Source organism: Penicillium pulvis, assembly GCF_028828015.1.
Source record: "Penicillium pulvis strain IBT 33274 chromosome Unknown contig_7_segment1_segment0, whole genome shotgun sequence".
NCBI classification, from domain to species: domain Eukaryota; kingdom Fungi; phylum Ascomycota; class Eurotiomycetes; order Eurotiales; family Aspergillaceae; genus Penicillium; species Penicillium pulvis.
In genome coordinates this window covers 1,546,337-1,570,396 of record NW_026643079.1, presented here as the reverse complement: position 1 = coordinate 1,570,396, position 24,060 = coordinate 1,546,337, and the positions used below count along the sequence as shown (strand labels likewise).

The window sequence follows — 24,060 nt, the reverse complement described above, 5'->3', positions numbered from 1 at the left end:
TGATATCACTAGTAGTACTACCACTGGTGGGTTGTAGGTGCTTTGTCTCATCAAGACTTGACCGCCAACATCCCTGGCATCACACCGCATCAGCCTGAACCGTTGGATTTAACCTCCACTCCTCGCAACCATTTATCTATTTTCGCTTCCATCAAATCCTGGGTCAATATAACCTAAAAATGGTTAGTAGATGCAACTGGACCTCAAGTGGTGACATGATGCTTAGTACTTACCAGTTCTTCTGACTCGATAAGCGTGTCATGATCCGCATCTTCTACGATGTCCCACTCGACATTCTCCTTTCCGACCATTTCGTCCCAACCACCAGCATCGAATGAATCACGCGGAACATGAAGCCAGTCAAGGTTAATCTTTTTATCCGTCCCTGGTCCATATTTTTGCAATAGTTCCTGGGCCTCGAGAACCGCACCAATCATCCGATCATGATCACCATGTCCAGCCCAAATAACAAATATCTGCGGTCGGCTCGCATCACTAATGTCAAAGGGACGAGGTATATATCTGTTTTTCGCGTAGTAAGCTGCGACGCGATGCTTCTTCCGAAACGCGGGAATCTCCACGTCAGGTTTGCCTTCACGACGAATTGGAGGAAATACGCCCATAATTTCAAATAGCTCAACGCTCGCCTCTGGGAGCATGGGGGGTGGCCGGGCCAATGCCAAGTCTAGCATGATTATTCCTAGGACCTTCTTTCCTTGTTCGTGGAGCAGGTATGCGGTTTCATATGCAGTGGCTGTTCCCATTGACCAGCCGCATAGGATATATGGTCCCTGAGGATCAAGGCTGCGGATAGTGTTGGCATAGATCCTGGCGGTATCTTCTACCGTCCATGTGGATTCTGACTTGGTCATGAGGAATGGAGAGCCAAAGCTATAGACTGCACGGTCGTTGGCAAACTTGGGCAGCGTCTTGAATACGAAGGCATTTCCGGAGCCTGGAGGGGTGCAGAAGAGGGACGGAACGCCTGGCCGAGGGGTCCCTTGGAGCAGGACTGAAAAGCATGTGTCGGTTGCGTCTTCCATGACTGGTGTGAAATTTAGAAAATCAGCCGCGTCTGGAACAGAACTGATCTGCTGGCAGATTGCACCGACTGTTGCCTGGGTGAAGAATAGGGATGACGGCAACGAAACTCCTGTTTCCACCTGAACGCGCTTGAGAATTGCGATAGACGAGATTGAATCGACTCCAAGCTCAATCATCCGAAGAGAGTGGTCAATCGAATTACCCTTCTCTCTTTCGATTGCCGTACACAATGATTCCATGACTTGAGTGCCTGAAACAGGCCCCTCGATACGGTGACCGTTTGAGCCGGTTGACTCTTGGCGCTCCCAGTATGTCCTGACTAGCTCTTCCAACTTGGTCTTTTGGACCTTTCCTGCCATGGTTTTGGGGTATTCGTCTTGGCCCAATGCCTGTATCGGTATCACCTCTGCCGGAACGTAAAGGTTTCCCATTTGCGCCAAGATAGTATCTTTGAGTGAATTTCCTGTAGCCTCATCGACTTCCTGGTTCACCACGACAATAGGAACTTCGCCAGCAATATTGTCTGGTGCGCGTACAACCTGAGGTTGAAGAACGTTGATTTCCGGGATTTGGCCGAGAACCGCTTCGATAGCGGTTGGTTCAATGTTCTCGCCTCCACGAATAATGGTGTCTTTATACCTACCAATCAGGTAGAGACGATTATCACTACCAATGAAGGCTTTATCACCAGAGCGGAACCAAGCACGACCATCATCCCCATTATAGAAGTTCTTATCGGCTCCTCCGACATATCCATCGATTAGACTTGGACTTGCGAAGTGTATCTCGCCAGCATCTCCAGTCGCAACTGGCACGTTGCTGTCCTTGGCGTATATCCGAACAGTCATACCAGGAAGTGGTCTGCCGATAGAAACATCTCGGCCTTTGATAATGTCGCTAGCCTGGCTGACCACACCAGAGGATACGAGTACGCCCTCCGTCATTCCGTAGAGATTCTCTACCCCCGACGCACCTAGGGTATCGAGGCAGATCTTGATGACTTCTTCAGTTGGAGGAGAGCCTCCCATGACAATCCGTCGAAGAGAACTCAATTTGCCAGATGCGAGCGGTATATTGCTTAGAGCATGCAACATGGTTGGCACCAATCCGGCGTGGCTCACTTGCTCTTCCCGGATAGCCTTAATCACAGCCTCTGGAATGAACCTCGGTCCCGGTAGCACAACGGTAGCTCCATTCAGAAAGCCAGAAATTATGTTAAGCCAGCCAAAACCATGGTTATTCGGCAATGTGAATAATACGCGATCTCCAGGCAACATGGGAGCACTGCACTGGCGCCAGGACAAGGCAGCCGAAAACCCATATGCAGGCGGCATAACACAACCTTTCGGCAGAGACGTCGTTCCACTTGTGAAGAAAATTGATCGATCAGCAAGTTCGGACACATGATCTCTGCAAAGGCTTTGCTTCGAATCCGCCGGTTTCTCCATCAACTCTTTAAATGGTGTCCACCCATCCACCTCTCCTTCCACCAATATATTCGTGCACTTAATTCCAGTCGTGTACTCTTCAATCCGCTCGCACATATCGGATGTCCCAGCAATAATACCCATAAGATCCGACTTGCATCCCTTCATCGCCGTCTGCAGCATATGTCGCATCTCTCGGGCATTGGCTAGGCCTTTAGGATTGATTGGAACGTAGGCGCAGTCCATTTGGTACGCGGCCCAAGTAGCAATAACATATTCAGCGGTATTTGGCATAAAAATCACTAATGGATCGCCTCTCTTCAGTCCCTGACTTTGTAAACCCGCGACGAGTCGCTGCACAGCGCGATCCAGGTCCCGGTAGGTCCATCGTAGATATTGCGCTTCGTGCTTGTCGGTGTCGAGTGGTACGCTCGGGATTCCGTAGAGAGTAGGGGCTTGGTGGGTCGAGACGAGAGCCACAGTGTCGGGGTACTTTACGACATTCTGATAAAACACGTCGTGAAGGGTTGCACCTGAGTCTGGAAGGGAAGGTCCATGTAGTTCGCTGGGGGGCATCATAATGGGCGACTGATTGACAATTGATGGGGATAATTTTTGAAAACGTGCGACAAGAGGTATACAACGGTTAATTACGGTTGGGGCTGGAGAAAGCCCGGTTAATCAAGTGCGCTAGTTGTTTCTGTACAATGCAAGCTACATGATGAAGGTGCATATCTAAAGTACTACTGTAGGTCGCTCGGAGCTGTTCGGTGGTAGCTTGAAGGCATCGACTGATCACAACCCTGGAATAGATCGTTACCATCGTACCTCGCGGGATCCGAATTATGTTTCAAAGCCCGTGCTTGCACATGTGGAGTGGGGTCTTATGAAGATCTCTAAGGTTATCTCTTCTATCCAATCATATATTGTCCGATGTGACAGATCGGAAAGGCGCCCCCGCCCCGAGCTGACCTGTGGGGTATTCACGTAGTACAAGGACCCACTGGCTGGTCATAGTCTTGGCAAATGCAATAAATCTCCTCATTTCTGCAGTGATGAGTGCACGGAGTGAAATTCGAATGGGGCCTGCATTCGACACCGTGGCTTGCATATGTACGATTGATCACATTGCGTTTGTCGGCATTTCGTAGAAGGCAAGTCAAGATCGAGGTAAAGCACATGCGCATACAGGTTTGGCACGGGAAGCTCATGTCAACATCGTTATGGCGGTCAAGTTGCTGTAGCTTAGATGCTGATCAATACCTAATAGTGCCCTTCTATGCGCTACGGCAGAGTCTTGTGTGTTATTTAGTACACTCACTACTTAACTACATCTCAAATACACTGGGTAACATCGACTTGGAAGCAGCTTGATTGACTGACTTATTCTGACAATTTTATTCGCAAATTTATTCCATCAAAATGTCCCAAACTATTACTGCCCCTCTCTCAAGGACCACCAGAATTGTGGGAGAGCGGTCTTTGGATATCGCCAATCTTGAAATAATCAAGCTGGAAAGCCTTGCTGCAAAAGACCCAGTAGAGACTGCGAAACTTTTGAAGGCTGCGGAGACTGAGGGATTCTTCTACCTAAGCTTCAGCGAGGACCTTTCCGCGAAGATCACAAGCTATCTCAAGACTTGTTACCAAGATAGCCATGAGTACTTTGCCAAGCCTCATGATGAGAAGATGAAGGCGTTCAGAGAGGATGTGGATCGCGGGTATGTCAGCCCCTACCAGCCAGTCATACAGACGCTCATACATCGATAGCTACAAACGCAAAGGCATTGAATCATTCGAGGTAAGCTTTCTTATGTCGCTAGGATAGCATGGTGGCTAACTACTGCCAGATCGCTCGAGATGAACACGCCAACATCACTTTACCTAGCCCTTGGGCAGAGCACGCGAGCGACATCCTCGATCTTGCCAATATCTGCGACAACCTAGTCAACACTTGTCTCCGCAGCCTTTCTGAAAGTCTCGGCCTTGACTTCGAAAAAGCTCATCGCCTTGATGCGCCGAGCGACACAGGAATCAAGTTCGTCTCCGGTCCTACCCAGGCGAAGCTTGCCGATGTACCCGACACTACCCACACCGACGGCGGTTCGATCACCTTGCTTTGGTGCGAGAAGTGGGCCAGTCAGATGCAGACCCGGGAGACGAAAGAATGGCTATGGATTGATCCTAAGCCCGACTGTGTTGTGGTCAACCTTGCAAATTATCTACAGAACCAGACCGGCGGTCGCCTGCACTCCCCGGTTCATCGCGTGACCCAAGTGGCTGATGGTGTAGAGGACCGATACTTTGTGTCTTATTTCTTGAGACCATCACACGGGCTCTAGTAAATACACTTGATGTTTATTATTTTGTGGACGAATTGAGTGTTTTTGTTGACAAAATTATCTTGATGCGGAACATTATGATGTACAAGATAAAATAGAAAACTATTGTCAATTGTCAATTGCCGTCTTCAGCGACCAAAAATTCTCTCTTTAGCATCTACCATCACTTTATGACTTCCTATTAGGCAGAGCAGTTTTGGAAGATATCCTTCCTCCATTTAATGCCCGTGGGCGATTTTCGAATGCAATGCACAGCCCGAGGGCACCAGCTTGATGGACATCTAAAAATGGCTCCGGGATGTTTGTCGGCCGATAGCGCCACATATGTTTTGGTCATATTGAAGTTTACGTCGTACAAATCTTTTATGTAATTTTTTATGTAATGTACAGTAGATGCGAGATTTCAAAGACACATATGCCTATACTGTTGATCCAGGAAGCTCAATTGATCGGTGACAGTCGATCAATATGAGCTATCACCGATCTTCGTTAATATAGTCCTGAAGAATCATAGCTAGATCATCGCACACTTTTCATGGAGTAGTCGGTGTACTGTCTATGTATCAGTTCTCTATAAAGTGAGCCATGTCCTTCCCGAGTCATACGAGGATGGCGCTGCCCTGCGTCCCGAAGCCCCCTCTGAATCGGCCAGGCAGCCCCGCCGTTGATTTCTCGATCCAGCGTATGATATATGCATGCAGGAGCTGCATCACGATGCAATACTTTGAGTTATACTGTGGCCTGCATCAATCACATCTGCAGCCCACCTACACCGCCTGTTGTCGTGGCACGTGGAATTGCTCTCAGCCAGCCACACGGACACACCGAACAAGAAGCTGTGAACCCTGGAACTTGCAGGTATGACGAATTTGTGTAATCTTGCATCGTACGAATAGCACCATCGAGAAGATGTACCCGTACTTGTTTCTCATGAGTGAGTGGAGACTATTGGCCAAGAAGCAAGGCAGAAGGGAAAATCAGTACCTGTTTTTGTCTGATTGGTCTTTGCCTCCTGTTTCTTGGGTTCATTTTATAATCCGGAAAAAAAGATACCTAGGTGTAATGTTCAGTATTGTACCTGAGTAGACGTGCGCAGCTAAAAAAGAAAAGTCAAAGCAAATGAAATATGCGTCCTGCAGTTTGATGCTTCAGCAAATTGTGCCACCGCTAGTATATTACCCGTATTCATCGAGCTTTCCAGAGCACGAACAACCCCAGACAAAGCTACCCTTGTAAAGGTTTCTCATACCTGACCAAAATTCTACAATGTCTCTTGAATTTGGGTTGGCCATTGAGAATCATCATGTCGCTTTCTCTGGCTTCTTCATTCTCATTTGCACTTGCATCATCCCTTTCTTATACTTGAAAACTTCCAGCCCCCCGAAACTTGAAGCCCCCAATACTGTCTTCGCGCAGGGGCTCAAACCGTTCAAAGCATCACGTACAGCTTTCAAAGTAGATGCTGAATGGACATCAACAAGAGAGCTGGAATTCTACAAAGAACTATATTTCAAGCTCCAAAACCTGGAGGAGCACTCCGACACAATACCGATCGCACGACAGGCTTTCCTGGTTTTGCTTTCACAAGCATTGGAGGATTACTCCAAAGCACCGGAGACCAACATCCTATCTATTAAAGACTTTGACAAAGAAGAGCTTGCCCGCTTTCTCCAGAGACATCAAGATGATGTCACTACCCGATACCATCAATATATCAGTCGCCGACAATCGGGGGGCCCGCGTGAGCTTTTTCAAGATCGCCAAGAGGCCGGGGATTGGCTGAGGGAGATTGCACCGCTAAAGTTGGTCGACGGCGCCTGGCTGGGGCATTTGAACAAGATCACAATGCCTTTTTCGCTGAGACAAATAGTAAAGCAGACATGGCAGGTGTTTACAGAGGAGCTGGGAAATGGAAATCGTGACCAACATCACGTCAAGGTCTTCGAGGACCTTCTGGAGGAATTCGAACCAGAGTTGCCCTCGCCAACAACAAAGGCTATCCTGCATCCCCGATATAAGCTAGGCAGTCTCAAATACTGGAGAGCGGCGGTGGCACAGCTACTAGTCGCTCTTTTTCCGCAAGAGTTCTTGCCTGAGATTCTTGGGTTTAATATGCATTTTGAAGCCCTGCAATTGGATACTATGCAAGCGGCGAAGGAATTGCCGGAAGTCCGTCTCAATGCATATTATTTCCTGCTTCACGTTTCGATTGATAATAGCCACTCTGGACACGCTGCTATGGCTATGGAAAGCGCCGCAGATTACATCCAGCATGTTGCAGAGAGCGAGGGACAAGTAGCCGCCGAGGTGGCGTGGAAGAGAATACAGGCAGGCTACATTTTCAGCGAGTGGCAAGCTCAAAAAGGCAACCAAACAACCAATATTCTGGCATTGCTCAACGAGGACTCTTGTGATCGTTTGGAATCAAAAGTTCTTGCAATATTCGGCTCGAAGGTTCAAGCCGCCCATAGGCTGCATTGTGGTAGCCGGGTGAAGATGGGGAAGCGCTCGCTGAATGAGTGGCTAGATCCCGAAGCGTTCTCATCTGAGGAATGGCAGTTGGATTTTCTTCAATGCTTGAGCATATGTAAGCCATGGGTATATGCAGGTAACAGCCAAAAGAGCAAACTGATACAAGAACTTCAATGGGGAGGGAAGATGTACGGCTCATTCACGAAGAGCGAGCTTGAGACACTTGAGCTTTGGATTAATACTCTCGGTTATGACCGAAACCCCTTTTACTACTCTTTCATCGCACCCACAACCGACTCACTGCGTCCAACATTCAAATCATTCACCGACAAGAGTGGCGATCCTACACTCGCTGCGAGTGAAAATATCGAAACACCAAGTCTGCTTCTTGAAAGCCAATTGGTAAAAGATGCAAACCTCAACTTGCCCTTACTATTCCCACTCTGGTTCACGCAATGCTGTCTCTTGGAATCATTTTTGTATGCACCGGGGAGGACGAGCGACAAGATTGGCTGCGCTGTGGTACGCTTCTTGCGCGCCCAATCCGGATTCGAGGCGGAGGACATGATTGTGACAGGAACAGATGAGCCCCGCATGGCAGAGAACGGAGGACTTGTGGAGTTCGGTCTGGAAATGATTCGTCGAGCGTCTCTTCCCACCCCTCAGGGACTCAATGATCTCCTCTCACGATGGCCGTCTGAGTTTGCCACAACAATGCTCAAATTGGCTTCAAGCCCCATTCAAAACTTTGGTTTCCTTTTGGGAATGTCCATGGCGTTTCTCGAATTGCAGGAGACGGTTTCGGAATTTCCAAATTCTGGCTTGCTTTGTCCAAAGAGCAGGGAGCGCCTTTCTTCGCTGGTTCGAAGGCAATACCAATGCTTGCAGGTCTGTCTGCAAGAGATTCCCACGGGGGATGCACGTCATTTGGACTTTAATCGTGGATATGGCATGGCGAAAGCGGAGATCCATAGATGCTCCGGGTCGACAGTGTGAAAAGCTGAATCAGTATTCGATTTCATTTTCGGATTATATTTATGGGCAACCCTTGACATTCTGTGAGCATATATTTTTCAAAGCGACAAAAGCTACAATTTCCGCATTTACAGCCACTCTGCTTTCTTTATTAATAGAGAAAAATTTAGAGAAAAGCACTGGATTCGTTGGACTCGATAACTACCTACAATGAGGCCCTTATGCCACAGTAGCTAGCCTAGTAAAGGCTACTTAGCCGTAATTAAAACCCCAAGACATCATAACTTCTTTCAGCCTATAAAACTTTCGGTGTTTGGATAAAGGTGTCGACCATTGGCCGGGTCTTGATGCCGGGACTTGTAATTTGAGATCGACGGTGGAGAGACTATGGTGGAATGCACATACCAGCTGTATACTAGTACGTTCCTAGCCATTAAGGTCTCCTGATTGCCCTTAATTCAAGGGTCTTGGGTTTTAAGTAGGCTTCGGTATTTGGACATCCACATCTGTTTTTCTTTTTCGTCATTTAACCAAAAAGGAGGATTCCTGTTTTAATGCTCGGTATGAATGGTTTGTCCGCAGTGTATAAACATCTGTATGTCAAAGCCTAGTCAGGTGTGATTAGTGCGCGGAAGAGAAACCACTTGCTATATGGGCTCCACAAATGTGAATTGAAACCCGTGAGAACATGATTCATTTCAACCCGGAAGAATCCTGCGGATCTCTGTTGACAACAAACCCTGCAGGTTGCAGGCTGCAGGCAGTTGGAGATACCCCAACTTCTCTGCATCACGTGCATTCCCTAATAGTTTAAGACCCCCATTACTCCAGGATTTTTTACATATTCGTGACTGATTTAGTATCCACTCAGCCTTTTCGCAGAGTTTGGGCCGGGTCGGGCCGAGCGCAATTGCTCTGATCGCCGATAAAAAGTAGAATTCGACCCCAAATTACCCGAGAGACACGCTTTTTTCCCCTGTGCTCCATTACGTCTGCGCTAAGCTGCATCTGGTCAATGAAACATGTAGTGACTTGATATTCTCCGGGTACTTTGGTACATATCGTAAGCAATGGACATCTGCTTCCCTTAAGCTAGCTCAGGACGCCAATTTGTGAAAACTAGTTTAGAGACAGAAACTCAGCAACCCAAAATCTAACCTTTGGTTAGAGGGTGCAACAATAGTCGTAGACCCATCAACCTCGGCATATAACAGCAAATGACGTGATCTCTTTTCTGTCATTCACACAATCATTTGAAAGACACTCCATGTCGACATGTTGAAGGTCCTTGAAAAAATCCAACAGTACACTCTTTGAGCACCTTGTTCGGTCCGTCGGTGTACTTGGTGTAGTCCCGTGAAATGACACTGGTCAACATCTATAGAAAGCAACCAATGCAACATCATTTTTTCTTTCAATGTGCCCACTGTGAAGCAGGAATTGGGAGACGGCATATGTAGCATTTTGATCCGGAATCAATAGTGCATTTCATCGATAGAGAAGGGCAAGGTATAAAACGTTTGTTGGTGGGATGCAACCGACTGTGGTGGTGTTATGGCGTGTCCCGAGACCTTCAATCATCAATTAACGTAGATGATTCCGGCTCCCGAGGTTCTATATAATCTATATTAAGTCCATCAGGACTCAAGACTCAGCCCATATTATAGACCCGTGGACCTTCTTGGCATCATGGCGGCTGTTGACATATCGTAGGGTCGAGATTTTTGGAAATGAATCATTGTGTTGATAACGATTGCTCAGCATTTTTTATGTTTCGGGCATGAAACACTCTGCCAATGGCTATACATTATGAGCAAAAGTCTATTTTGTTAGGATAGAGACTGTCAACTAGGTAAGAATACACGATTGGAATGACTTGGAGAGGCAAAAGGAAATTGAAGTCTTCTGAGATAGAGAGAATAATGACTGGAGGTCGCCCCTGGTCAAAAAATCAGGATATCTTCTACATAACAATCTTATTTCAAATTCTACTATAAGTCTCGCGCACAAGAATGTTGCTGACACATCACGTGAGGGAAATGAGCAGCTTATGTAGTGAGCCTAGCCCTGATTAAAGCGGCGGGCCGGCGGCAACTACCTAAACTTAAAACCACTAGCCCCCAAAAACGTTATTCCGGCGGAATAAAGTTTGTCTTGATCCTTTGTTTCTAGCATAAAATAAATGTTTACTTATTTCCAGTCGGCTGAAAATGCAGCCGCAAAATATTACGGGTCAGGGGATCGGGATTGGGATAGCGACATTGTCCCGATTCCCGATTCCCATGAATTAAAATACCTGAAGTCCTTTGTTTTAAAGGGCCAGTTTATCCTACATTATCGAGGTCTATATCCGAATCGGCTTGCATTCGACATCACTTCCTCAGCCAATAGCTTGATCTTGTTCCCAACGTTTCTTTGACGAGGCCTACTTGTTTGCCTTCTTTTGGTCTTTCCGATATACAAACACCCATTGAATCCAATAACTTCAGCTACAATGGGCATTCTAGCACGAGCAAACGATGCTCTAAGCGTCAATCCCCCAACAGGAGTGGCAGAAGCATTATCTGAGCATGGATCCGACTGGTTATGGGCAGTAACAGCCATCTACGCCGTTGCCTTCGTACGACCTCACTCCCACATCCCAAAGAAAGAAGACTAACCAAATATTCTGAAGTTCGCGGCTCTAGTCCCCTGTTTCACCACACCCCCAAACAAAAGAGTCTTCCACTACATCCTCGCATTTGCCCTCCTAGCCGGAACAACTACTTATTTCGCCCAAGCTTCCGACCTAGGCTGGAGCTCCATTTCTCAAGCCGAGAACCTCGACAACGGTCTCACCCGTCAAATCTTCTACGCGCGCTACATAAACTGGGTAATCGGGTTCCCGGCTCTGGTCTTATGTCTTGGTCTTTTAGCTGGTGTATCATGGACAACGATCTGCAGCAATATCTTCTGCGCATGGTTTTGGGTTCTGGCATACCTTGCTGCTGCGTATACGACTACGGTGTACAAATGGGGATTCTTTGCTTTTGGGACCTTTACTTGGATTATCTTGGCTATGAGTACGTTGAACGAGAGTCATGAGTCAGCAGTCAAGGTTGGGATTGGAAGGGATTATCTTATCTTGTCTGGGCTTGTTAATGCAGTTTGGTTCTTGTATCCGATTGCGTTCGGGCTGAGTGATGGGGGAAACGTTATTGGGGTTACGGGTGGATTTGTGTTTTTTGGAGTTCTGGATATATTGGTTTTGCCGGTTGTTAGTATGGTTTTCTTGTTGTTTACTGGGAAGTGGGACTATGAGAAGTTGAATCTTGCTTTTAGTGAGGTGCGTGGGGTTTGATTGATATTGTGAGACTTTGTTGTGAGATGGGGCTTGTGATAATAAGAGGAATTCCTTAAGAGAGAGACATTTGTGATCAGTTGAAGTATTCTATGTGCCACTTGGGTGGAAAATTATAATGCAGTGCCAAACAAAGAACCTAAATACGGAGATGCCCATAATAATAAATTCGGCCCTGATTCGGGAATTATGGTCGGCTAATGTCAACTTGAGATTCAGCATTGCCAAGGCCCCGGAGCCCCGGAGCCAATCAACAGAATATCAGTCTAAGCGATAACCAGAGAAGCTGGGGGCGGAATTCGCTCTCGCTAAATCCAGGGGCACCGGGGTTCTCGGGTTTTCCAGGGACTGCAGGGACTTCGGGGGCTGGTCCCCTCTGTGTATCGTGATAAAGCCCGACCTGCTCAATATCAACTAGACTCTGTGGGGCTAACGACCCAGCAGATGGACGTGAAGATCTGAAACATTGTAGACTATTACATAAAAATCAAGCTTTCACACATTTTGCTACAGTCTTACTTTGAATACGAAGTACATCCACGATAGAGGCACATAATTTTATGGAATTAGTACCCCAATAGAGTACGGATACGAAGAATTCCGTGGTGCTCCCTATACTACGCCTAAAGGAGGTACTTATACTTCCTAGCGCGAAATCAGCTTGACGCCACCAGAGATAAAGGTTCCCAGAATATGATAAAGACACATGGAAATTATCCCCGGATTTCTTTTGACATCGTATTATTCTACTTCAAAAACTCAAGACTCTTACCCACCCTCCTTCGTCTCGCCCTGCATTCCCTTCCATTACACAGGGTTTCACTATGTCTCCATCGTGGAAAGGGTCTTACTTTCTTACGCTTTATTTTGCTCTGCACACTTTCGCATATACTTGGACCCCTTGTTCCTTGGATGCTTGGATCACTAGTCTTCAGAGTTGCTCACAACCATGTTACGGAGAGGCATACTATGATAAATTCTACAACAGCACTGTATGTGGGGACTATGATACTATGTTAAATAGCACAAAAAAGTCGAATTCCGAGTGCCTTTGCAACAATCAGATTGCCGGAATCGAGACTCAGAAGAACGTCACAAGCTGCTATGTGTCTCTCTGTGGAAGTTCGTTCAACAACACCCAATACTCCGAGGATATGAGGGCCTATACAAGAATGTGCTTATGGGCATACGGTACGATAATCTCAGAAAGCGTGGTTGGAGAATTCCACTAATTATATACCTAATTATGTAGGAGACGATACATACGGAACGTGTAACTCTACAACTTCAAATTCTTCGGCTACACCACTCGTCTCGCAACCCCTTACTTTCTTGGCTGCGCTTAGTTTGATCATGGGGGCGATGGTATATTAAGTGCGATCTTAATCATATTCACGACCCTTTGTGGTATCCTGGCTTAGTCCACTAGTTCACTGAATTATAAGCTAAATATAAATCCTGGAAGACAAGAATACCTAAGTAAAACCCTTAAAAACCCTAAAAAAAAAGCCATGGGATGTCCAAAATTCCAAGATTTCTCCAGGGCAAGGCCCAGACATAATACAATTATCATATGAATTCATTGATTCAACGATGACACTCCCTCCAGGGAGTGAGACAACAGAAAGCTTAGCTAGACCTACCTATTATTTTCCATCCAGTCGGGAGGCTTAATATATCTTTCCCATCATGGATCATTCCCATTAGGGATATCACAACACTATCCATGGATACACATCAAACCTCCCTGGAGTCAAATTTAATATCTACATCCCGCACTTATAGTCAAAATCGCGGAAAGAACCGAGCTATTGATTTGAAAGAAGAGCGAGTCGTTATCTATATACTGGCCCATAACATAAACTAAGTACTATCTCAATAAGCTTTAATACCGCCTATTTTAGCATCAAAATTCCTATTCTCTATCAACCAGGGGCCAAAACCACTTAACGCCAATGCTAAACATGCAACAAACTAGAAGAAACATGATGTACAATTCAAAAATCTCATCCCTCATTCCTCTCAAATAGGAAAGAAGTCATAGTGTTCGACTAAAGCTGACAACTCCATACTTGCATCTTTGAATTCTTTCTTCGCTGCAGCCTTGTCTTGTAGGACCGCAACTACCCCAGGATCCAGAGACACCTCCTTGGCGTCGTGACCTTGACGAGTGTAATAGTATTTGCCATCATGAAGTGTCCAAATTTTGAGATAAGACTGGTGGTCTTCGAAAGCAAGACGTCGCCCTGTCACAAGATGTTGCGGGACTGCAGCTGTGGAGTTGTCCGAGATCTGTTCTGGGGCTGGGATGGCAGCAATACTTGCGTCAGACGCTGTCCCTGGCTCAGAATTGTCCAACTCTGATGATACAGCAGTGGAGAGATCGCTAAACCATCGGATATAGGAGATGAGACCCTCTGCGTTGTCCGTAATACGATCGAGATAGTCGACGACAACAAGAGAAGAAACAATCATCTCAAGAAATTGGGCAAACATAGACAAGACGGCAGGGTCCTTGAACTGTCGCGGGTATGTAGACAAGGGCCGAAGTGCACGATATGAGGCCTGGAAAACAACATCGAATATTCTCAGTATTGAAGATACACATGCTGGATCGTTGGTGTTGAGGCTGAACAACAGATCCCGGAACACGCGAGAGATGCTCAGGATGATTGGGCGGCTTAGAATCCAGGCAGCAGGGGTACTGAAAGCCAGTTCAATGTATGCTGGGAACACACATTGTAAGAGGACAGCGCGCAGAGTAGGTTTCTCATGTCGCCCGGCTTCATAGGTACTTTTCATAGCAGTATGCAGCTGGTCGACCAAATTGCTCTGCTGACGCTCCACGGTCGCCCTTTCGACAATGCTTTGGATGAACATCGTCAATGTCTGAACCTCCTTATTGGATGCAAGTTTAGGCTCATAGCGTTTCAACTTTGCAACGATGTATCGCGGGTCTGTAGATGGCAGAGGGAACATGGTAGGGTCTGTAAAGAATGGGTCGACGGGTTTGATGTCGCTGGTGAGTTCCTGCAGGAATCGAATGATACGATGCACGAACTCGACATAGGCACCCTGCGCCGACTCTGCTGTTCCATTACCAAGTTCGCAGTAATTGTCTTTCATGGCGGTCATTAAGCGTTGAAGCACTTCTGAGTAATCCTGTTTGGTGACAGACAAGTTCCGGCTCCCGGAAGCCTCTAATTGCAAGACATGCTCGCGCATATTGGACAGAAGACTCGAGAGAAGCGATACTCGACGTTGAGTGAGGTCCTCCAAATTTATGTGGTACTTGCCGTCTGTTTTATCCGTGGTAAATGGAAGATTTCGAAGCAAGGGGTCCTGGGGCCTTCCGTTCAGCACTGCTGCTGTGAGACGATGTTGAAACTTGAGCATTGATGAGCGCTCAGCCAGGGATGACATCCATGTGCCCATCACAAGATTTTTGCATTCCATCAGGATCTGCGAGTCTTTTTCGATGCAAACAGCCAGAAAATGGCCCGTATACTTTCGGGTCTGCATTGTCTGCCGAAGCTGCGACCATGACTGATTTCCGTATGGACTCAAGTAATCGTCCCAGCGTTGCAACCCATGGCGAACAAGAACATGAGCAACTGACGCCCAGCAATCAACAACGTCCATGAGAATTGGATCCTCTGGGCAATTTTCTTGACCGAAACAGTTGGAAACGAGGCGGAAGACGATGGCGCGAAGGTTCGTCTGCACATAATTTATCTCCTCCGGTGCCGTGTCTTGTTGGACCAGAACAGCATCAATATCAGTCCAGTCATCAAATCCCTCGAACTCTTGACTGTCTTCCTCGAACGAGGTCGTGGCAGCAGGAGCAGGAGCAACGGCAGTTGCAGTAGGTGAGGCAGGATCTTTCTGAACATAAGCTACTATTACATGCAAAGCCTCGGAAATGACAGTGTTCACTCGAGCGCGCTTTGCATCAAAGAGGCTCACAATGGCATCAAATGGGGTCTTCGAGATCAATTTGTAGGCATGTTCCAAGGACGGAGCAAGCGCTATGGCAGTACGTAGTCCTGAAAGAGCCACATCCAATGAGGTCTCGATCTGTCGCTGATTCTGGGAGATAGTGCTCTCGACAAGGTCCTTGGAAGCGAATTTTTCATTATTGTTTTGCGCCTCGATTTCGTTCCGCACATTTGAATGCTGCTGCGCAAGCTCTGTCAAGAAATGGCTGTGCCAATCGGCGAATGGTTCCAGACCTGACACATCTTCATTTGTGGACAGCTTGAATCGAATCAGCCTTGTCCATGACTTCAAATTGATATTGCATGTTTCTCGGTGGGAACTTGCAGGGTGAACAAGGTTTCGAATTGCCTCCAATCGAGGTCGACAGCCATCTGGAACAGCCCAGTACAATGTACACAGCAGATCATGGTGATTTCTTAGCGCATTTAGGTCCTCATGGCGCAAGGGCATTTCCTTGGGGTAGACACGACCGTGATTCGGAAGAAGGCGCCACGCAAAGTTCCGAATTTTCTTCTTCTCATACCTCGACGAAAGGAAGCGCAGACCGCTTGCAATGATCTTGAGCAGAGTGTGGAAGCATGGTTCTCCAGCTCGAATATCCAATGATGGCGCTTTGTCGAGTTCATCAAGGAAGGTAGGAGATCCACGGCTTTCCTCGAGCTTCAAATTATGAAGAAGTTTGCGGGCAAAGAAATCGTAAAGAAAATCGAGAATAGGCTTGCAGTCCCTCCATCCCCACGCATTGATAAGCAGGTGACATCGCTGAAAAAGCGTCCGACAATATGAATTGTAAGAGATAGGCTGGATAGCAGAATTCGTGTCGCAACTATCCAACACAGGGGACAGAAGCTTTTTGACGAGGTCCCAATTGTCATTCCCCGTCTTGTAACGGGACTCACGCCGTGCGATACCTCTATCATCAATCTCATTCAGTGGCAAAGTCGTGAACAAGCCGCGCCATGCAAATTCCAGGATGGTGATATCTTTTTGGTTGCGAAGGAGGCATTTGGTGTAGACCTCAGTGTGCAGGTCAGCAAGCAGGCCACTAAATGATTGCGAGCTGCGCAAAAGTTGCACAGTGACAACTAAAGCAGTTGCCGATGGAAATTCTTCACGAATGCCGGTGTCTCGCAGCGCCGCTTTCTTGGTTTCTTCTACCAGACGGTGAAGCTCTGCGATCCCAGCTTCGCTCAAGGCCATTGCAGTGACGTCTTTGGCACAAGCCTTGGCCAGCTTCAAAGCGTCACTGGCAAGATCAGTGCTAATAAGTGGATGGGAGGAAATCTGGTGAATTTGATTCGCAAAAACCAGATTGTAGTACCCCAATCTTACTAGACCACTCTTGTTGAATTCTCCGTTGGTTATGAACGCAGCCACTGGTTCTCTGAGTCGAGACACCAGCCCCATCGATCGCATGACAAAGCTCTTCCGGTCAACAGGGTCGATAAATGACAAGCTATCAGTCACATAGGTGATCAATGATCGATATGCAAAAGATGATGAGGCTAAAGAAGGGTCCGGCCTCGCTTCCGGAGAGGGTGCAATGCATTGTTCGGATTCAATGGTGATCATGTCAAATACAGACCCCATCTGAGAGGATACTGTATCATTCCAGGCGTCCCAGCGGTATGTCTGGTCATTAAAAATGATAGAAGATGATCTTGTTTCGCGATCCAGGTCTCGCTTTTTAAGTTGTAACGACTTGGTAAAATCTCCGCTTCCTATAAACGTAGATTCATGAAAGAAAGTTCCATCAAGCAAGGGCATCATACCAAAGTCGAGTGAGTACGAGGGCTGCCAGTTGAACAACCCTCCTACGCTGAACGTCGAATGACGCGTCGGCGCGACAGGGCCGGTGGGAGAAGCGTTCAAGTCATCAACTGGCTCTTGAATTTGACGAAACTCATCTGCATCGACATTGATTCGATGAGGCATGGATTTTTTCAAGCGACGCCGCTGCTCTTGAAAAATTGATGGCTGGTGGCTGGCATTGGCTTGCGATTTTGCTGTTGGCAATGGTTTCGAAAGCGCTGCAGAAGAATTGCCCAGTGATCCAGTATTAGAAAGATATCGGTTCAGTGTAAGACCGTGGCTGAGTTTGCTCTTTTGCCGATAATCCCGATTTAGTAAAGTCAAGGATCGACTGAACATAGCTTTAGATGCCGCTTGGCTGCCATCAGACTCTACCAAGCTTGCTGCAGCAGGGCGATGGGCGGTTCGTTTCAAAGATGAAATTGCAACGTTCCTGCGAATAATCCACTGGTTTCCTTGCCTCTCTGGTTGCTTCGGTTGCACAGCCGCCGTATTGCGATGTTGCGATAAAGCAGGCGTCAATGCGGCTGTCCCTGTTGATGCATTTTCTTCGCCGGTGGGCGCTTCATCGTCTACCATGATGATATCAGGCTGTGTGGCCGCAACGTGGTTCGACTCTCGAGCTCTTGGGACAGATGGCGCCGCTCGATGTTCGTTTGAAAGACCTGTATGTGCCTGCTGCTTGCGAGGATTGGATTGAGGTCGACCGGCCTTGGACTGCCGAATCTTTCCTCTTTTCCATTCCCGCAATGACTGGTTGGCATCTATTGTATCGAGCTTTGAGCCCAATTGGACAAACTTCCGAGTTGGGCTTCGTCTTCCTGCATCTCGACGCGAGCGGGCGACTCTTGCAGCAATTCTAAGGAACTGCGGTTGTTCGTGACGGGGTCGAGAGGCAACATCAGGTGCATCTAGAATACCTAAAATCTGTGCTGGTTTCGACGCTGATCTTGATGCTGGTCTTGACGCAGACTTTTTTGATTCCTTTTTTGTTCTGTGGCCTCCATATGATTCATCTGTGAGTCTGGTTTGCCTTTTCAAGCGAGCCCTTTTTGCTTGTCTTTCACTCTGGCTTATAGTTTCCTTCGACTTTGGCCGTTTCAGACCCTTTTGGCGATGTGAGCTTGAAGTATTGCGTGGAACAGTTGGAAGCATGTAGTCGATGCGATTGTCTTCCATGATATCTTGATCATCGTTGAACAAATCGTTAGGAGCATGAACAGGTTCCTTGTGAGTGTCATCTTGCTCCGCACTTTTGTGACTATCATTTTTGTCCCCGTCGTCGCTATCATCAGAGTCTCCCAAATCCATCCAAGAGATCGTTCTCCCAGGCTGTCCGCGTTTTCGAACAATCTTCTGCGCGACACCTTTACCATCCATTCGCTGTATGCCGGTATTGTGATTGCCTTGATTCTTTATTTGCTTTTCTAACCGATTTTGCGTAAGCCTAATGTAGGAAGCAGGAAGAACTCCGCGGGTTTGACGTTGTATCCTTCGTATCTCACGGTCTTCAGCGGTTTCCTCTGGTTCTCCGGACGACGCTTGAGATATGTCTGAGTCGTCTTCATCACCAGAAACGGTATCAGAACCTGGTTTTTCAACATTATGCTCAGAAACCTGCGGACTGGCTGGTTTGGATTGGACAATTGTGGTCGTAGTTGAAGGTGGTGTGAATCCCGGAGGAAATCGGAACCCTTCAGAAACTCGCGGTGTTTGCGTAGCTGATGAGACGCCCGCTGGGTCCGGTGGACTGGATGAAAGATCGAAAATTGAATCGAATGCCGATGTGTCTGGACGATGAGTCGGAGGGGTTCTATGGATCACCACCTGGGGCCTGGGCTGTTCATTCGGACCAGCATTCTGCCAAGCACCAGATGCCGACTTCCTTCTTCGTTTGGTTGAATGACTTCTTTGAATCGGAGGGCGGTGCTTTCTGTGGTTCTGCTGTTCGCCTCCATTCACTTCATCTTGACGGCGTTCAGGTCTCGCGGAAGGGAGGAACTCTTCTGGCGGAGGGCTAGAACGGAATGAATCTGGATTGAAATCATCCTGCTCCTGACTTTCGTCTGTGGTTGGTGGAGCTCGTTTTCTCTGCTCTTCAGCGGGCATTCGCACTGGTTTAATACCTCCTTGCTTCATCAACTTCTGGTACTTGGCCATTTCAAAAGCATAAGGATGCAGTTGAATGGCATTGCGCGATCGGAAGCTTCTTTGCATGGGCTGGGCTTCTATTTGGTCCAAAATTCCCGGAAGGATCTCGATCTCAGAGGAAATTCGCTCCAGGACGGCCGATTGGGCTTCCGTGGCAGTCATACCAAGCCCTTGTTCTGCCTCGATGGCAGGAGAATGAATGGACGACGGTGGCGATGATAAAGGTGAATCATCTTCGGAACTGTGTGGCTGCGGTGTGTCTTGATTTTGAGGTTGATTGACACTCGGCGGTTTGACGACCGGCTGCTCGATTAGACTTAACTCGTCGGGTGAAGAGCTTCGAGATCTGGTAAAGCCGCTCAGTTGTTGCACATCATTCACTTTGGGCCTTCGCACAATAGAAGACTGAGAAAGCTTTGTCGGGGTCGAGGCTGTGGGTGTCGACTCGCGATCACGGCGTCGTGACTTGCGTGCAGACCAATCGTGCGTAGCTGGCGAACTAGGGATATCCCATATGCCATCATCTTGTTTTGGAGAGATATGATTAAGATTTCGTTCATCTTTCTGGCGTGGCTTCGTCGATTTAGTAGCTGAGGATCGTTTCCCATATGTTTTGAATCCTCCCCGACGTGCCTTGGGTGTCTGCCCGTCGGCAGAAGGGTTGCTTTGATGATCTCTTGGGCTTTCCAAAGGCCCTCTGGTCTGCGAATCCGAGTTTTTCGTATATCGTCGTTTGGTCGGAGGACTCGTCACCAGTTCTACTGAGCCTGCTCGTGATTTCTCGGTATCAGAAAGAGCTATCGAACCTGCCTCCAGGTCCGTGTCGTGCTCCGCTGAGGCGGTTGACTCGACCACGGCTTTTGATTTCGGAACGGGTAGGTATTCGAGATCGATATCATTATCACTGGCATCGCCGACAGTGTCCTCTTTTGTTTCGAGAGTATCGAGTTCGTCCTCTTCGTCCGAGTCTGGGACAAACCCTCGTTTCCGCCATGGTTCCATTTGCATTCTTGGCGGGGCTTGCCCATATCTTCAGCGAGTCATCGAAGCGGGATGGTGTTTTGTATCGCAATAGACACGTCGTCCAGAGTCGTATTTCCACAATAATAAAGGTAGCGGTCGGCAAGGTGATTTTATTGCAGGAACGCGTCGATAAGCAGATCCAATTTGGCGACGCGCCGCTAATCAGCTCGATAACGGATAGACCCGCATTCTCCTACCTCCAACTCCGATCACTCTCATGTGCCTTACTTTCCCTCAATTGCTGCTGAAATTTAGCTCCTCCGCCAAAATGAGTCGTAACTTCATTACCGCTGCTCTCACCATCGGAGTTGGTGTCTTTACAGGTAGCTCGATTTCTACATGCAACCAAAATTGCTTCTCCGGCATGCTAACACCAGATTTCTTCCAGGCTACTACACCTTCCAGCCGGCCTTGCAAGAGCTTGCAGTTCAAAAAGCCCATGGTCAAGTGCCCGGTTCTTCTCCCAATTCATCTGCTACCCAGAAGGATACCGAAACTCCCAACCCCGTCGTTCCGGAGCCCGAGTCGAGCAAGTAGAAAGGAATCACTTAACGTCACAATTGGAGAAATGGGACATTCAAATGCATTTGAAGCATAATTACTGGTTGTGATTGGAGCAGAGGTGCGCATTCAGCAACGACGGCACTGTCTAGACGCCTGACTCTGGCTTCTCTACAGCTACTGGGTATTTCAGGAATCTCAAATACCTTAACGTGGCCCGCCACCTGCCATATGGATCACATACAGCTGTGCAATAAATCCTTCCGACACGGTCTGGCTTGGCATATGGCTCACCTCTGCTGGGTGAGCTCTCATATCACAGGCATCGAGGATCAACCAGTGAACTACACATGGTACCTTAGTTGATCATGTGACCAAGTGCGTGTATATAGGTTTCATGCAGCGTGTATCTAGATGATCAGGCATTTTTTCAAGCCTCCTCCTAACCCCTGTAGCCCCACTACCCCACGATCTCATTTCCGCCTTCAAATATTTAGCTTGCCCTCACTGTACTACTTTTGGTAGGCACGGCATTCTTATTCAAGCTGCCGTCTTATGAGGGGGGCTCACAAATCAGCTACCTTCAAGAGTATAATGAAAAGCAATATTCCCTCTAATCGCGCCCTCATGACAAATAGAAGATCTACGCATTGTGGCTGCATTCCAGATACTTGTCTCGTGCATACCTGCTCCATATTCATGCATATTCTTCACCGACCTTGGTCACATCCCTGGTCTCAGCTCCTACACATTGCCACATGCACGTACGCCATGAATATTCTTCTCCCTCGTGTCCATGGCTTTCCTACTTCGAGTATCTATCTTCCTTTTCTGTGTGCTAAACATTCATACCATATATCTTGTTCACCGGGTGCAGTCATCACCATTCAGACCGTTCATTAAAATTCGGTCAGCAGCGGCCTCGACTCCATCAAACAACCCATTGACAGATACCCCAATCGAAGAATCTGCAATCACAAGATTCGTGAAACAATATGATGTGAATCATTATACCAAACTTGCTGCAACAGTTGCAGATCTATGCCAGCAAGCTCTTCTACAGGAAGGCGTAGTGCACTCCGTTTCTAGTCGAGGCAAAGAGCGCGAAAGCCTACGGAAGAAACTCGAGCAGCGCGAGCCAAAGCGAGCACATCCATACAGGACAAACCAAGAGATCAAAGACGACATAATCGATTTTGCTGGTGTTCGAATCATCATTGAACATTGGGCAGACCGGGGGACGGTCAAGAATGCCATTCACAAGATCTTTGATGGCAAAGCAGACTCGAACAATCATGTAGAGGAGAGGTGTCATGACAATGCACTGGGTTATCGAGCTGATCATTACCTTGTCTACTTGGAAAGTAGCAACCTCCCCGGACACGAGGATGATACACCAGGAAGAGAACTGATTGAAATACAAGTCCAATCTACTCTGCTCGCTCGATGGGCGGAAAGTGATCACGATTCACAATACAAGCCAAATCGAAAACCGAGCGATGTCCAGATAATTGGTCTCAAGGCAGCTCGTCGTCTGGTGGACGTCTTAGAAGACAATTACCCTTGCGTGGAAGACAACATGGTACTTGAAACAGTGCAGCCAAGACCGCCATTCACTACTTCTGAGGTGGGGTGTGGAGGACTACGATCATGGATCGAATATCGTGCTGGAGAACGGGTCGGCAACAGCAATAGAGCGTCTTCGGGTGCTTTATCGAAATATTTGAACTGTCAACACCCGAACAATGGCGAGTGTCTCCACAAATTCCTGCAAGATACGATTGGAAATACATCAGAGGTTGAATACTCGGCAATCGCAAATGAATACGGCGCGATCAGGCTGGACCTGGTCCTCTATATTATGGATTGTGAGCTCTTGAAGAAAAGCAATACTAATATGCCAGAGCTCCTAATTCATACTTGTCAACGGGAACACCTGGACAAGATCCATGTGATTATGAGCACTAATATCTGGATGGATGGGCTGTTTTTCCCGACTAGAGGCTGGCGTCGGCTATTCATGAGTTGTGAAGACAGATCAATTTTTCAAAAAGACCTTTCTTGGCTTGCTAGAACCACCCGACAGAAGTACATGGAAGATGTTGAAGGATATCTGCTGAGTGAAGATAAAGTTGGGAATATGAATGCGCTTTGGAGTTGGTTCGAGAGGCGCTGTGAGCGACCAATCAAATTAGCTTTTACAATTTCCAGACAGGGCATGGTTAATTACATGTCAATGGAAAACAAAGAGCTTGTGAGTGCCCTTGAGCTACTCATCGTGGCACTGACTGCTCCGATATGACAATCAACCTTGGGCACTAGCAGCACTCATGGGCTAGCTGTTGATGAGAACCCTAAGCTCAACCTCAGATTTCGTAGGGGGCGCTGGAGAGGACCCAGTCTAGACTATGCTATGGTACATATCAAACGGCTTATATATCTCACCCCTCTAGCATTCATGGGTAGCCATCTTCTAAAGATCCCTAGTATTTCTCGACGTCTTTCATGCCTCCTTTTGTGTAGAATATCCTTCACATTTGTGGTGACATCTTCCACGGGCGAATTATTACGATTCCCTTGTATAAGGGCCTCCGTGCTCATTTCGAGGAATCACTCGTGCATGATTATGTCCCGGTGTGTCGTAAGAGGCGGGAAGATCCTTTAGGAAGAAGTGTACAAGCACAGCACAAACAATATGTGAATTTGATGTTGGCCGGGGAGCATCTGTCAAGGAATGCTCTGTTCTGCCCGTGGGAGGAGCCATGATAACACTGTATTGGGTGTGTCGAAACTTCGTTGCGGGGTTAAAATACGTGGTTGACGCATTCTGCGGACATGTCACATCACATCTTATTCAACGGTGCATAAGGCGTTCAATTAATTGTGAAACGAATTCTTTTTTTGCCTTTTTTAAGATAAGCTGCCAGTCTGATTTAAGTTATCTTTTCCAAACCGAGCTGTGTCATTATATGCG

At 47.4% G+C, this 24,060-nt stretch overlaps 7 protein-coding genes across 7 annotated transcripts; 5 read left to right on the top strand and 2 right to left on the bottom strand.

Annotated features, from left to right (window-relative positions):
- Nucleotides 1-89: 89 nt before the first annotated feature.
- Nucleotides 90-3,050, bottom strand: N7503_008527 (NRPS-like protein biosynthetic cluster; the record flags this gene model as incomplete). The annotated part of the gene is made up of 2 exons (XM_057068074.1): nt 90-173; nt 234-3,050. 2 exons carry the CDS (start codon nt 3,048-3,050, stop codon nt 90-92), a joined length of 2,901 nt encoding a protein of 966 aa, XP_056918929.1.
- Nucleotides 3,051-3,893: 843 nt separating this feature from the next.
- N7503_008526 (putative oxidoreductase, 2OG-Fe(II) oxygenase family) lies at nt 3,894-4,813 on the top strand (the record flags this gene model as incomplete). The annotated part of the gene is made up of 3 exons (XM_057068073.1): nt 3,894-4,192; nt 4,242-4,272; nt 4,322-4,813. 3 exons carry the CDS (start codon nt 3,894-3,896, stop codon nt 4,811-4,813), a joined length of 822 nt encoding a protein of 273 aa, XP_056918928.1.
- Nucleotides 4,814-6,079: 1,266 nt separating this feature from the next.
- N7503_008525 (iron-containing redox enzyme family protein) lies at nt 6,080-8,281 on the top strand (the record flags this gene model as incomplete). The annotated part of the gene is made up of 1 exon (XM_057068072.1): nt 6,080-8,281. One exon carries the CDS (start codon nt 6,080-6,082, stop codon nt 8,279-8,281), a length of 2,202 nt encoding a protein of 733 aa, XP_056918927.1.
- A 2,473-nt stretch (nt 8,282-10,754) lies between these two features.
- N7503_008524 (opsin family protein) lies at nt 10,755-11,600 on the top strand (the record flags this gene model as incomplete). The annotated part of the gene is made up of 2 exons (XM_057068071.1): nt 10,755-10,880; nt 10,935-11,600. The coding sequence occupies 2 exons, from the start codon at nt 10,755-10,757 to the stop codon at nt 11,598-11,600; spliced, it is 792 nt and encodes a 263-aa protein (XP_056918926.1).
- A 2,022-nt stretch (nt 11,601-13,622) lies between these two features.
- On the bottom strand, nt 13,623-20,570 carry N7503_008523 (uncharacterized protein; the record flags this gene model as incomplete). Its single annotated transcript, XM_057068070.1, has 1 exon — nt 13,623-20,570. The coding sequence occupies one exon, from the start codon at nt 20,568-20,570 to the stop codon at nt 13,623-13,625; it is 6,948 nt and encodes a 2,315-aa protein (XP_056918925.1).
- Nucleotides 20,571-20,799: 229 nt separating this feature from the next.
- Nucleotides 20,800-21,122, top strand: N7503_008522 (uncharacterized protein; the record flags this gene model as incomplete). The annotated part of the gene is made up of 2 exons (XM_057068069.1): nt 20,800-20,908; nt 20,974-21,122. The coding sequence occupies exons 1-2, from the start codon at nt 20,803-20,805 to the stop codon at nt 21,120-21,122; spliced, it is 255 nt and encodes an 84-aa protein (XP_056918924.1). The 5' UTR covers nt 20,800-20,802.
- A 760-nt stretch (nt 21,123-21,882) lies between these two features.
- On the top strand, nt 21,883-23,388 carry N7503_008521 (RelA/SpoT domain-containing protein; the record flags this gene model as incomplete). Its single annotated transcript, XM_057068068.1, has 1 exon — nt 21,883-23,388. The coding sequence occupies one exon, from the start codon at nt 21,883-21,885 to the stop codon at nt 23,386-23,388; it is 1,506 nt and encodes a 501-aa protein (XP_056918923.1).
- Nucleotides 23,389-24,060: the final 672 nt, after the last annotated feature.